The sequence below is a fragment of the Haemorhous mexicanus genome, chromosome 4 (genome assembly GCF_027477595.1).
Source record: "Haemorhous mexicanus isolate bHaeMex1 chromosome 4, bHaeMex1.pri, whole genome shotgun sequence".
NCBI classification, from domain to species: Eukaryota; Metazoa; Chordata; class Aves; order Passeriformes; family Fringillidae; genus Haemorhous; species Haemorhous mexicanus.
Genome location: NC_082344.1, coordinates 71798849 through 71812489, shown reverse-complemented (window position 1 = coordinate 71812489; position 13641 = coordinate 71798849). Strand labels below are relative to the sequence as shown.

Below are 13641 nucleotides of genomic sequence, written 5' to 3'. Positions count from 1 at the left end.
ACCCCTGGGGCAGTCGGTTCCAGGTGTACTGCACGCCCCTCCAGGTGAAAGCAAACTGAGGCCTGCACTCTGCTGCCAGAGGAATGGAGAAAAACGCGTTAGCAATGTCAATGGTGGCATACCACTTTGCTGCCTTGGACTCCAGCTCGTACTGGAGTTCCAGCATGTCTGGCACAGCAGCGCTCAGTGGTGGAGTCACTTCATTCAAGCCACGATAGTCCACAGTCAATCTCCATTCTTTGTCAGACTTGCGCACAGGCCAGATGGGACTGTTAAAGGGTGAGTGAGTCTTGCTGACCACCCCTTGGCTCTCCAGCTCACGGATCATTTTGTGGATGGGGATCACGGCGTCTCGATTCGTCCGATACTGCCGGCGGTGCACCGTCGAGGTGGCGATTGGCACTCGTTGCTCTTCCACATTCAAGAGTCCTACTGCGGATGGGTTTTCTGACAGTCCAGGCAAGGTGTTCAACTGCTTAATGTTCTCTGCCTCTACAGCAGCTATGCCAAAAACCCATCTGAGTCCTTTTGGGTCTTTGTAATAGCCATTCCGGAGGAAGTCTATGCCTAGAATACATGGGGCCTCTGGGCCAGTCACAATAGGATGTTTCTTCCAGTCTTTCCCAGTCAGGCTCATCTCAGCTTCCAAAAGGGTCAATTGCTGTGATCCCCCCGTCACCCCGGCAATGGAAACAGGTTCGGCCCCCACATGTCCCGATGGTATCAGGGTACACTGTGCACCAGTATCCACTAAAGCATCGTACCTTTGTGGTTCTGATGTGCCAGGCCATCGGATCCACACCGTCCAGAAAATCCGATTTTCCCGTGCCTCTCCCTGGCTAGAGGCAGGGCCCCCCTAACCCTGGTTATTATTTCTTCCCTGGGCATACATGGTAGAGGTACCCTCAAGGGGATCTGACGGATCATACTCAGCAGCTCGGTCATGGGAGGTTGAGGCTACCTTCACTTTACTGGAGTTCTCTCGGTTAGTGTTTCCCTCCTTGAGTTGACGCACCCTTGCTGCCAGGACTGAAGTGGGTTTTCCATCCCACTTTCCCATGTCTTCCCCATGGTCCCTCAGAAAGAACCACAAGTCAGCCCGTGGGGTGTACCCTCTCTCTCTAGGTGGAAAATGTTGGGCTCTAACTCTGGGGCCTGTGACTCGCACTGGTGCAATATGGGAATTGTTCCTTCTCACCGCCTCCCTCATCTCCCTCATCTCCTCTCTGAGTTCTTGGACCACGGCAGAGACATGAGCTTGCATGGGGCCATTGATCATACTTTCATAATTTCTAAGTTTGTTTGCCACAGAACCCACTGTCTCTCGGTTGGTATCAGCATTGATCGTTGCAATGAAAGTGGTGTATTGAGATGGCCCCAGATTTGCCAGACTCCACAGCATCTGCCCTGTGCACCTGACCTGGTCGGGGTCATTATCATGCTGTCCATCTCTCCCAAAGAGTACCTCCAATACTGCCACTTCCCTCAGCTGTTGGATCCCTTCCTCAAGAGTCTTCCAGCGCATTCTGTGGTGCTGCTCCTGCATTCTTTCCCTGTGGACAAATCTCTCTCTGACACTTGTTAAAAGCCGCTCCCAGAGGGAAAGGGACCCTGGCTCCCTTACAAAAATCTGATTGATACCGGAGTCCTGAGTTAAGGGTCCCAGATTCCTTGCCTCACCACCATCCAGTTGCACACCTGTACCCATAAGGTCCCAGACCCGAAGTAGCCAGGTTGTATAAGCCTCACGTCCCCGTCGTACAATGTCTTTGTGTAGATTACGGAGACTTTCGTAAGTCAGGGACTCGGTGATGATTGCAACCTCTGGCTCCCCTGTGGGTTGTGAGGGCCCTCCCCTATCTGGGTGCTCTGCTTTTGTTTTAGATCTCCTTGTTTCTACAGGGGCAACTGCTGCTGGCTGTGACTGCCTCTGCAGTTCAGCTGGAACCTGGACAGTTGTAACATCTGTGGGTTCTGCTGCTGCACTATTAGATTCTCTCTCTTCAAAGCAGGGGGAGGGCTCTGCACCAGCTGGGGAAGTGTACTCCTTCAGGATCTGGCCTATCTCACGCATCTCCTTCACCAGACCCCCCACCCAATCTGGGTAGTTCACATCTGGCACGGGCTGTGGGGTAGGAGTAGGCTCTGAGGCAACAGCATCCCTGGACTCTGGTGGCGTGTTAGGTTCTGATGCAGGTGTCAGGGTAGTTATCCAGGTTAGTCTCTCTCTCTCTCTAAATGCTAAATAGAACAGGCCTATCAGCAACACCAGCCACTGTATGATATCATTAATGTTTAGATTGGATCTGAACCCTTCAAAAACTGGTGGGGTGGACCCAAAGAGGTGATTAAAGGGTTGGGAGAAAATTTCCCCTGGTGTAATTTCCTTACAGCAGGTGCCATTATTAAAGTAACCCCAAAAACACATAGTTAAGGTGTGATAGCTGTGAATCCATGTGCCTGCCTTCCAGAGGAAGTTAAAAATCCATGAATTCCTCACCTTATTCACCCATAAAACAAACCGGATAATAGCCACAGTAGCCTTGGTTATAGGACCCATGTTAAGATAAGGGCCTACAAATGGGAGAAATACAGCCATGATCACGTGCCACCCAAACCAGGGTAAACTGGACCACATGGTGTCACTTGATGAGGTTTGTATAGCCACACAAAAATTAGATTACTCAAGAACTGTTATTCCCTTTTTGTTTATTTGCCCTCGAGCCCCACGTTGGGCGCCAAAAATCTGTCTTGGTTTGGATAAGACAGGTGCCTGCTAAAGAAGGCAGGAGCTTCCCCTGAAATGGAGAATGCAAACCCTCCCCACCCCTCCAAATTGCTATGAATTTTAAATTAAGGGGCTCTCAGGCAAAAAAAATACGGGAGCAGGAAATAACAGTTCTTTAATAGGGAAGGGGGGAAAAACCATAAAATGATAAAATAAAAACAATGCAGTACACTAAAATGACAGAGTCAGAACTCAACCTGACACCCTGTTGGTCAGGGTGCTGGCAGCAGTCCAGTTGGAAAAGTGGCTGCAGTCCTCCTGAGGTGTCAGGTGTGGTTCTGTTGGAGCAGGGGGTCCTGTAGAAAAAAGGGTGATTCTTCCTCCGCAGATCCGTGGAAGAAGAAGCAGCTGCTGTTCCTCTGGTGAATCCAGTGGAGAAGCTGTGCTGGTGTGTCAGAATCTCCTGATTATATCTGGATAGCAATGCTCGGCTCCTCCCTCTGGGCGGAGCATCTCACAATGGGATGTTACAGTTCTTATCAGCCATGCAGTGACATTCAATAGCCTCTTATCACGGGATGCCCCCTGCTGAGGGAGGAGTGATTGTGATCTCGCAGGGAGAGAGATAAGGGGAAATTGCCCACTTAACACCTAGACAACTGCCATACAGATGGTAATAGAATACATCCTGCCTTGCAATCCAGAACAAACTAGAAGTGTGAGATAGCAGCCAGCCTAGGCCAAGAAGGAAGAAAAGCATTGCAATGCATTTTATAAGGAGAGCCAAAAATATTTTTCATGTGCTCAGCTGTTATTTTCTGAGTATTGTAGCTTTCTTTCTTTTGTGAACTCTTCCTTCTTTGGATTGGGTCCTGCTACCACTGAACTCAGAATATTTGTTATTATATCTCAGTGAGAGCAGGATCAAGCCATTGTGTGTGTGTTCATCCTTGCCTTAACCCATGTTGCTGTTTGGTGGGGTACTGCAAGGGACAAAAACTCTTTTGGTTGCCCAGGATCTTTCTGAGTGTTTGTATCTGATCCTTGCAGATAGCACAAGCCCCTCTGAGTGAAATAGGTTTGGAGCTGACTGCTACCAGCAAAGCTTTTTGAAATCAGTGTGAAGCCTCTGTAAAATGTTGAATCTCCTCAGTCAGTAGCTGCTTTTCTGAAGTCTGCATTGTGCTTCAGGTTCTGCCAAGCCATGCTACAGTGAGCATGATGAATAGCAGGCAAATTGCCTTTGGTGACTGCTTTGGAAATCAAGATGTGTGCTGGCTCACCCCATTCTTTCATAAATACCTTCCTGAGCTCCGGGAAGGGCGATGGTGCACCACATCCCAGAGTGTTAATTTTTAATGTCTTATACACGTAATGGACTTGACTGTAATTACGAGTCCCTCGGCACACAGTCACTGCTGGCAGCGTGGAAAAAGATGACTCTGGGTCCATGTGGCTGCACAATTAGAGATTGAAACATTGATCATTTTCATTCCCAGGAGCAGAGGAAACAGTTGTGTGAATTTAAAGCAAAAGCTTCAATGGAAAGATGGGTAGTTGCAAGCCAATAAACATTACCCTGCAATTTATTAAATTTAGACTTTGCAGCATCATCCTCCTGCTTTGAATAAAACTGACTGAAACCTGGGCAGGGCAAAGTGGTTTTGACAAGCCTATGCTTAGGTCCAGAATAATCCAAGTGAATAAGCATGTAGGCAGTGATGCAGAGAGAATCTAGTATAAAAAATTCTCAACGTGTTTTTCTCAGTAGTGCTATTTTTAACTTACAGATCCTTGTTTCTTTCTTACATGAAATCTTGAAGCTGACAGCATCCCTTTCAGACTTGAAAATGAAAGGAAGCTGTCCGAAAGAGCAGCAGAGCTGGGATTTTTAGGCCTGATCATGTTGGCATATCTTGGTGGGCAGATTCCTTCTCCTTTCATGAGCCCAAACTGACTTTACTGAACAGTGCAAGCTTCTTCCCTAAACCAGGTTTAATGTAGGACAAGGCACTCAAACCCTTGCACCAGTAGAACCTGGATCCTGCTTTATCATCTGCCAGCTTTTCAGAGTACTGAATTGAGGTGGAAAGGATTTTAGACAAATAATTCTTTCTCTGAAGGCAATACTCCAATATTTCTGGTGTTGCAGTAGATTCTTTCAAGATCAGACTTTTAATTTCCTTTTGACAGTGTGGTGGTGGCCTTTTTTGTTTGGTTTGGTTATTTTGTTTTGTGTGTAACTCATAAGGTACACCTTTGGAAACCATTGCAAAAGGAAAAACAGCCTAAATCTCTGCTCTTCATTCAAGTCACTGGCAATCACTGCTCTGAATTCAGTGATGCAAGATCACTCCTGTGCTGTACTTAGTGCACTCAAGCTTAAATCAAATCCTAACACTTTTTACCACTGCAAAAACCACATTTAAAACACGGGGGGGGAATCTTTCCCTGTGACAGGAAATCAATTTAATCCATTTATTGTTTGTTTTTTCCAGGCTTATATTTGGTACACTTTACCCTGCATATTATTCTTACAAAGCCGTGAAATCAAAGGACATCAAAGAATATGTGAGTAATGAGATTTGTGGCTCTGCTGGGGGGTTGGATTCTAAGATTGCTCCTCACCACATTGGAAAAGTGTTGTCTGTATTCTGGGAAAGCTCATAAAGCAGTGCAAGGGGCAGACTGGCCTGAAGGTGGACTGGTTGATTGCTGGGCACAAATGAGCCTTGGGTTTGTGCTCCTGGCTCCAGTGCAGAGCTGATGTGCTCCTTGACAAATGCATGCTGCTCCTCTGGTGGTGAGATACACAGCAGACTTAAAAGGCATTTGGCATCCAGAGCTTTGTGTGCTCTTCTTTGTTTCTGAAGAGCAGCATAAATCAAAGCCTTTTCAAAAAGCCTTGAAGCTTTAACTGCTCATTCAAAACAAGGATAAGAGGAGGCAACTAGAAGTGCATATGACTGAATCCTCAGACAGAAACATCCTTCCTTGCAGAGCGACCTATTTACAGGCAGGTCTGGCAGCTGGGTGTGCTCTCTTTTTTCTTTTTGCTGAAAAATCTTCCCTGGGCTCTGGTTTCTAAAGGCATATGGGGCCATCAGGGAAAGTGAAATGAGGGAGAATCAAAAGCACTTGGATGCTGTTGGGGTCCTGTAGGATTTGTAGTGCCCTTCACAACCTGAGCTCTTTTAACTTCATTGAACCCAGCTCAGCCTCCAGATCTTGACTCTTCAATCCTCTCAAGATCCCAGGGATAACGAGCCCATTTTCTCATCTGGATAACAGCATACATGTCCATCCCATTAAATCTTTAGTGCAAACTCAATCTGGGGCTCGCTGTGGCTGCTAAGAGTTTTGTTCATAATTTTCCTCCTTCAGAAAACGGGTTTGGGTATTTTGAGAATCACAAGTGTCACAGAACACAGCAGATACTTAAGGCAAAATGTCTCTGCAGCCCTTGCACAGCTGTGCTTTTCAGGGCCTCTTTGCCTGAAAATGCTGAAGATGTGCCCAAGCATCTCCAAGCAGTGTCTGCCACTGATACTTAATGTTTCCATAGTCTCTTACTGGAAGGTATTTTGTTGAAGGGTCCAGTTCCTGTTGGAAATTGAATTGTACAAGAGGAACTCACATCAGACACTTGTGGTTGTGACGCAAATGTAGAACAGCTGATCTAAGACCTGGTCTGCCTTTACAATTGATTTCAGTTTGATATAGCAGTTGTGGCAGTGTATCCATTAAGGCCTGATTAAAAAAATAATAAATGAAGTAATAATTTACACTGACATAGGAGAAACCTTCTCTTATTAATCAAAACTTACATCACTCTAAAGTAATTTTATTCTGCTTGGTAATAGTAATTTTGATGAATGTTTTAGGTTGATCCAAGCCCATCCACACCAGGTCTTGGTTCGTGTTTCAAAGTTCTGCTGGCAATAATGTCTAAGTGAGAGAGCCATGTTGGCACTGAGGCTCTGGGGAGTCACAGTTACATAAGTCTGGCAGAAGCTGCACTAGGAAGATGATGCTCTCAGGCATTTGGCAATGTCATTGTTGTTGTAACACTACATATAGATATAAATATGCACATAAATATAAATCTCAGGAGAGCAGTTATGTAGCAGAGTGACAGGTGCTCAAGGAATAATTCCAGTACCTACAGGGAGATGGAGACTATCAGTACTGTCCCACTGTATGGGGGAGAACATGGGATATCATTTTAAAGCTGGTGAAATCCAGATTCATTGATGCCTCCATCTTCCATTGCCCAGAGCAGCACCTAGTGCAGGTATCCCTCTTGTGCTGTCTTCCTTCCAGCCTTCCCTTAGCCTATTGCAATTGTACCAGCCTTAGCTAACATGGTCCAATTCTCTAATTCATGGATTTTCATGGACTTTCATGGATTTTCATGGGTTTTACTTCCTTAAGCTTTTTAACATTCCAGCAAAGCTGCTTAGGGATCTCCATTTTCAAATACACCTAATTAAACAACTGTTGTCAGTAAAATTAACAACCTTTGTCTCACCATCTTTTTCCATCCTAAGAAGAACCAATGCTACTTACTTCAGAATAGTTGAGCTGTGCTTTTAGGGTGCCATTTAGTGCTCAGTGACAAAAATTTCCAAATTCCTGAATTACTTGAGGTGCTACAGTTTATCTGACCAAGTCACCATGCCCAAAGACTCTCTTGCTGTCACCCCAAAGGAAACCATCATCCCTGTCAATGGAGTATCTCCAGTTGATCAGAGACAGCACAGCACATGCTGTCACTCCCTGTGTGAGATAAAACATTCGCCCCTAAGCCCAAGGCAAGGAATTCAAACTATTGCCCTTGTCACTGTATGGGTGGGAGCAGGCACAGCCACTCCAGGGCTGCCCACTGAGTCAGTAAGTTGTGGTGAGTTGATTGTGCTCCTGAGCCCTGAATTATAGGATGGGCAGTTACCTCTTTACCTTTTGCTGGCTGTAGGTGTTATGTAAGTAATTACATTTTGTCTTAACTGGAGTTTGGCCAACAACCTTATATGAACATTTGCTACTAACATGAACCAAGTGAGATTTTTAATACCCTGTGATAGGGCTGTCATGCTCTACTGGCCAGTGGAGTTTCTGTAAGGACAGAGTCAGGCTGTGCTCTTCTTTTTCTGAGACCAGTCCTAAAGTCACCTTCCCAAGGGCTGTGTAAATCTGACACGTGTTATGTGCTGAAGTGGGGCAAACTGGCACCTTCAAGTCCACTGTAATTGCTAAATACACAGTGGGGAGGGTGAGGGGGTAAGAATTTCTTTTCCTGTGAGAGTTATTCTGTGCACTTGTGCCTGTAAGAGATAGTTTGAGACTGTTTTTGTTTACCAGGTCAAGTGGATGATGTACTGGATCATATTCGCGCTCTTCACGACAGCAGAGACGTTCACGGATATCTTTCTTTGCTGGTAAGCACCAGAGGGGAGAGGCTCTTTGGCATGAGATGAAAAGAAAATGGAAATGTTTACAAGGGAAAAAAAAGGCACAAAAAGGTGCACTGACTTCTGTACAGGGGTTCAGCAGCTTCAAGTGCATAGAGGGTTTTTTTGTCTGCAGGAGACATACTTCCTTTCTCGGTGCTGTCACAGAGAAAAGAAAGAAGTGGAAAGGCTCAGTGGTATCTCATTAGTGGGAAATCATTACTGGAGTCTCAGCCCTGCCTGTCAGAGAGGCTCAGCTGACTGCCCAGTTGGATGCTGCAGAGGTCATCACATAAATAACAGTTGATTTAGCTACAGGCTGAGTTTTAGACTTGCCTGGCTGTATCCTACAGTAAATACACAGACTGTGGATCAGGTACAAACAGCCCTGCAGCACAAGTCCTTGTAGGTTGCTGTGTGGGTGGTTGTTCCTGGGATATTTTGCCTGGCACATTCCTGGTTGGACTGGGTTTCTGGTTTGAAGGAGGACGGTGACAGTCAACACTGATATGGCTCTCTGGTGCCAGTGGAAGGATTCCTGGTGACCTCTGTCAGGATGAGAGCACATAAATGCCCATTTATCAGATCCAGGTCTTTCTGGATGCTCAGGTTTGAAAGTGTTTGTTGCTTGGTTGCCCTTTACAGTAAGGCCTTTCTACCAGAAACCAGTGAGATCAGTAGATTGAGGATGAAAATGTGACTGTAGTGCATGGCCCCTACAGTCTATTCCTGCACAGCACTGCCTGCCTCCAGTGAGTGCTCCAGATGAAGGAAATCAGGAGAACTTGGCAACATGTCAGATCTGTTGAAAAGGAGATAAAAGACATTAATACCCATCTAATTTGCATGCAGATCTACCTCTCCTGTCTTCATCTGGAGCTTTGTGGGTTTTTTGGAGGATAAATTATGTGAGTCTCTCAGGAGAAATGGCAAAGGGCTCATCCAGCCTGAGAAATCAAGTGTGCTGTAGAGATCCTCGGTGAGGTGGGAGATCAACCTGGCACATCCATGCTCAGAGCAGAGCATTGCAGAGGCCCATGGTGTCAGACCTGGGTGCTGGCTGGCCCAGCTGGCTCTGTGACAGCACTGTGTGGCACAGCAGGAGCCTGCCTGGGTCCAGCTGGACTGGTCCACAGCCATCACAGGTCTCTGCACTGCTCTTGCTTGCAAAGAGTACCAATTGTTCCTCACACTGCTGGCAGCAATACGCATGCCCACATGAAGGTGCTGCTGGGTGGCCAGTCTTGGGCTCTGGACTTTGTCCTCCAGAAAAGACTCTGGATAATTTAATCTCAGGATGTCCCTGGCTGCTTGTTACAGCTAAAGCATGTCCTGTTAATGTCCTCCATATTTTGCAACTCTACCTGAAAGTCAGTGTGAATCTGCACCTTTATGTTGTTGGACAACAAAGGTTCTTGTATTTCAATTTTAATCATATACATGTTAGCTTAAAAGCTGACAGGCAGGGAGATGGAAAGTGCATAAATATTTATCAATGAAATAATGGTTTGCTGGTTTGGTTTTTGCTTTCAATGACTGGGGATACTGTGAAGGCAGCACCTGTGATCTTTGCATATAGAAAGCTTCTCTTATCACGTGTCAGAGTCTCTTCCAGACCATTAAATAATGGTCCTGATAACCAAGTAAAGATTCACCCACATGTGTCATTGAGGTGTGCTCAAAACTGAGTCAATACACTTTAATCCTTAGTTTTTTTGGTAAGCAAAAGCTGCCTTGAGCTAGGCTGGCAAATCCCTACCTCTGCTGAGCATCTCTAATTAAGGGCAGTGGTCAAATTGGGAGCAGACAGTAACCCTCTTTTTCTTCTAGGTTTCCATTCTACTATGAACTCAAAATAGCTTTTGTAGCTTGGCTGCTGTCTCCATATACAAAAGGCTCCAGCCTCCTGTACAGGAAATTTGTTCATCCAACTCTGTCTTCAAAAGAAAAGGTAATCACAGGTGCCTGGGTCGTCTCTGGGTGGAACAGAACTGTGGTGTGTTTATTCCAGTCCCTGTATCATTCATTTTCATTGAAGGATTGGGGGTTGCTGATTCTCTTCCTCTATAATTTGATCCCCTCTTTTTGGTTGGTGTTTTTGTTCTTTGTTGTGTTTTTTAAATACTGGCATCTGTTCAGTGCACTCACACTTATTAACTCCTTTTGGTGCAGTTGAGATGGTGGGAGGGAGGGGAGATAAAAATACCTCCTGAGCTGCTTTGCATGTACTGGCTTATTATAGCTGGAGTGCTCTGTTGTGGCTGGATATAACAAACAGAGAAACTTGGTCTGGCAGCCAGGACTCCTCAACTTTTTTCTGCCTGAAACATTGTACAGCAAAGAGACAAACAGCCCAGGCAGTCTAAAATGGGCTTAGCAAGCACATGCCTGGCTGTGTAGTGTGGTGAAAAAAGGCATGTAGCCTGTTGAGGTCCTAGATTAAAAAATGTCTTGCTCAAATTAAAGATGCTAATTTTGGGAGGGGGACATTAGAACTTGGATCATTTGCCTGCCTGGGAGATTCGTGTGGCTGTGAATGGGACACTGTTGGGCAGATCTATTTGGCTCATGAGAATAAATGGACCAAGAACTGCTATTGTCACATACCAACATGAAAACTGCTGAGTGAGTAACTGTTTCCTGCACTGGCAACTTGGAAATGGAAGCCCTCCCTTTAGCCCCAGGCAGTGAAGGAGCAGTTGGATCTCAGTCCTGTCCAAGAGGGAATCAATCCCCTGTCTCTGCTTCCCTTTGCTTGTGCTTCTCCCAAGTAGGTCTCATGCATTTTGAGCTGCCACCTCTTACCCATGGGGAATAGGGAGAGCAGCCAGCAGCTCCTCACAGCCTTCAGGCCCTACTAACCCAGCACATCCACCAGCTGAGAACTAGAAGTCCTTGTTATCATTATCATCCAGACCCCAGTATCCTGAGGGAGGGACAATAAGGGCAGGAACCTCCCTGACTGTTTCTCTGTGTATTGAGCAGCATCAAAGTTCAGAAGCTCTGGGCCTGCCAGTTCCATCTGAAGCTGGGCACTGCTGTGATGTGCAGAGGTATCCCAGATATTTCTGAGGCCACCTGTCCTGGACACAGTGCAGTGAAGCCTCAGCTGCCCAGTGTCATCATATGATTATTTTTAACTATGAGGCAATCCCATTTGTCTTTGGAGTGCACGATTTGCAAATGGCTGTCAGTTCATGTTGCTCAGGCAGATTTCTCTTGCTTCCAGGACCCCAACTTTGGGTCCTAATCTTCCATTTGTAGAATAAAGAGTTCTCCAATCCTGCAATGGGAGTTACTGCCCCCAGCAAACTTTTCCTCTTTGCAAATGTTGGCTGTGAATTTCTCTCCAGCCACAGTGGAGGACATGGAGGACATCTACCTCCATGAAGCATGACCTGACTCTGCCAAGAGCCTGAGGCTGGGAGCATAAGCCTGAACTTGTCCTTCTTTGGCTTTTTTAACTGTTTGTTTTGTGTTCTGCTCTGGCAGGAGATCGATGACTGCCTCATCCAGGCCAAGGACCGGAGCTACGATGCCCTGGTGCACTTTGGCAAGCGGGGGCTGAACGTCGCAGCCACGGCAGCTGTCATGGCAGCTTCAAAGGTAAAGCTGCAGCTCAGGGTGGGCACTCACTGACATCTTCTCTGCCTCCACTGCCAGCAGCAGCAGCCCCAGTGTGGAGGGGGAGAGATGGTTGGGGTAGGGTTTCTCTCAGTATTTTCTATAGTGACCTTTAATTTTGTGTAGTAACGGGAAAGAAGATAAAGTTCAGGGAGGCTAAAAGTTCTTCTGCAAGGCATGCAAATAACATAACTGGTGTGTAATTCTCTGCTGGGATGTTGTGGAAGAGTGAATGGGAAGTGCCATTAGTTGCTTTTGGAGGATGAGGAGTCTCATCTGAAGGGGTGTATCCTATACTCTCTTCCTGCCTTAGAGCCAAACCCAGAAAATAGCTGTTATCTGTTGTTCCTTTTCTTGCATACAAGCTGCAAGGACTTGATAACTGCATTTTGGGCTCCTGCCCTCTGGCCATGGGCTATCATGGCTTAGAGCTGATGTGCACAGTGTGTTTTGGGGGTGAGACTTGGCTACCAGGCCTGTTGCAAAAGGACAGTTAGAAACATATGGACAAGGAGGGTACTGGTAGTAGGAACAACATGGGAATGGGAGTTGAAGGAAGGTTTTTTCCTCTGCCAGATGCTTTTCCTCTGACCTAAGGCACATCACTTTAGTATGCCTTGGCCTTACTTTCTGCAAAAATGCAAAATGCATCCTTGGGAGGCCAAATACCATAAAGCTTATAAAGCCTGTTGAAAGCAAGGTATTACAGAAGGAGAGAGCCCAAAGGGTGTGCCATGCTCATGGGATCACAAGGATATGCTAAACCCAGAAATTGTCTCCTTTTTCCCTGCCTAGCATTGTGCAGAGTGTATTGTCAGGCCTGTCTTCTCCTGAGCTGTTGTTCTTCAGTAGGGAGACTCTTCTAACCCAGGGACTGTGAGATAAACCAAATTTGGACTGAAACCTGGGAAAACCATGGAGATAGGGCAGTGCTGTGTATCATATGCCCAATGAAATAACATTTTTGTGATGCCTCCAGGACACTTAACACTTTTGCTGCTGCCATGTAAGCCTGCAGAGTCATAAATAGGCTCTAGGAATGCCAGTTTTGCAGCACTGCCTTTGCTCTGAGCCCCTTCCTACAAGGTGCTGCAGACTGTCTGTGCTAGAGCTGTTTTTAGGACACAGTGAGAAACTATGTGTGAATCCCAAAGGAATTCTGGCTCCTGTCTAGGTAGCTCCTGAATATGAGAAGCGCAACAGTAACCCAAACCCACAGTGCCAACCTGTTCCTCCATCAGGACTGCAACAGTGTCTGCATCAGCTGTTAGCTGGAATGAACAGCCACACCACAATTTTACTTCCCACTGTTCCACTTTTCTGCTGCTTTTCTTAAGACTCTCTCTGCCTTAAAGTGTGGCTCCTGCGGCAATGGGGAAGAGAGGGAAGAGTCTCCATGGTACAAGGAAGCTGTTGTTTTTTATAGTTGATGAAACTCCCATTCAGTGGTGGAAGAAACTCCCATTCAGCTCTGTGACTCGTGTGGTATTATTGTATTGCACATCTGCCCACACAACTTGAGAGAAAACTGTTAAGGTATTGCAACCTGTAAATGGGCCAGAAGAATCTTTCTTGCACACTACTTTGGGGAGGGGAAAAGGATTTGTTAGTGAGATTGACAGGTTGTTATTGAATAGATTGATTTTTACAACAAAGCAAGGACTGCTCAAGTATTTCCTTCAGCCTTGACATTTAAATTTCTCTGACTGTATGAGGAAAAAATAGAATCCCTGGTTTCCTTCACTGCTTTGGCTTGTGGCCTCCAGCAAGTTGCTTGTTTCTGTGTGCCTGAGGGTGCAACTGCAGCAGAGTGAGCCATTCTGACAGCTCTCCTTCTCC

General features: G+C 46.1%; 1 protein-coding gene across 5 annotated transcripts in view; it reads left to right on the top strand.

Annotated features, from left to right (window-relative positions):
* REEP1 (receptor accessory protein 1) overlaps positions 1 to 13641 on the top strand; it is a 74161-nt gene that overhangs the window by 29228 nt on the left and 31292 nt on the right. For all 5 annotated transcript variants that reach the window (XM_059845396.1, XM_059845395.1, XM_059845397.1 and 2 more), the window contains exons 2-5: positions 5227 to 5299; positions 8090 to 8166; positions 10009 to 10129; positions 11671 to 11784. In XM_059845396.1, coding sequence (XP_059701379.1) covers positions 5227 to 5299; positions 8090 to 8166; positions 10009 to 10129; positions 11671 to 11784 — 385 coding nt within the window. The remainder of the gene's footprint in view (positions 1 to 5226; positions 5300 to 8089; positions 8167 to 10008; positions 10130 to 11670; positions 11785 to 13641) is intronic.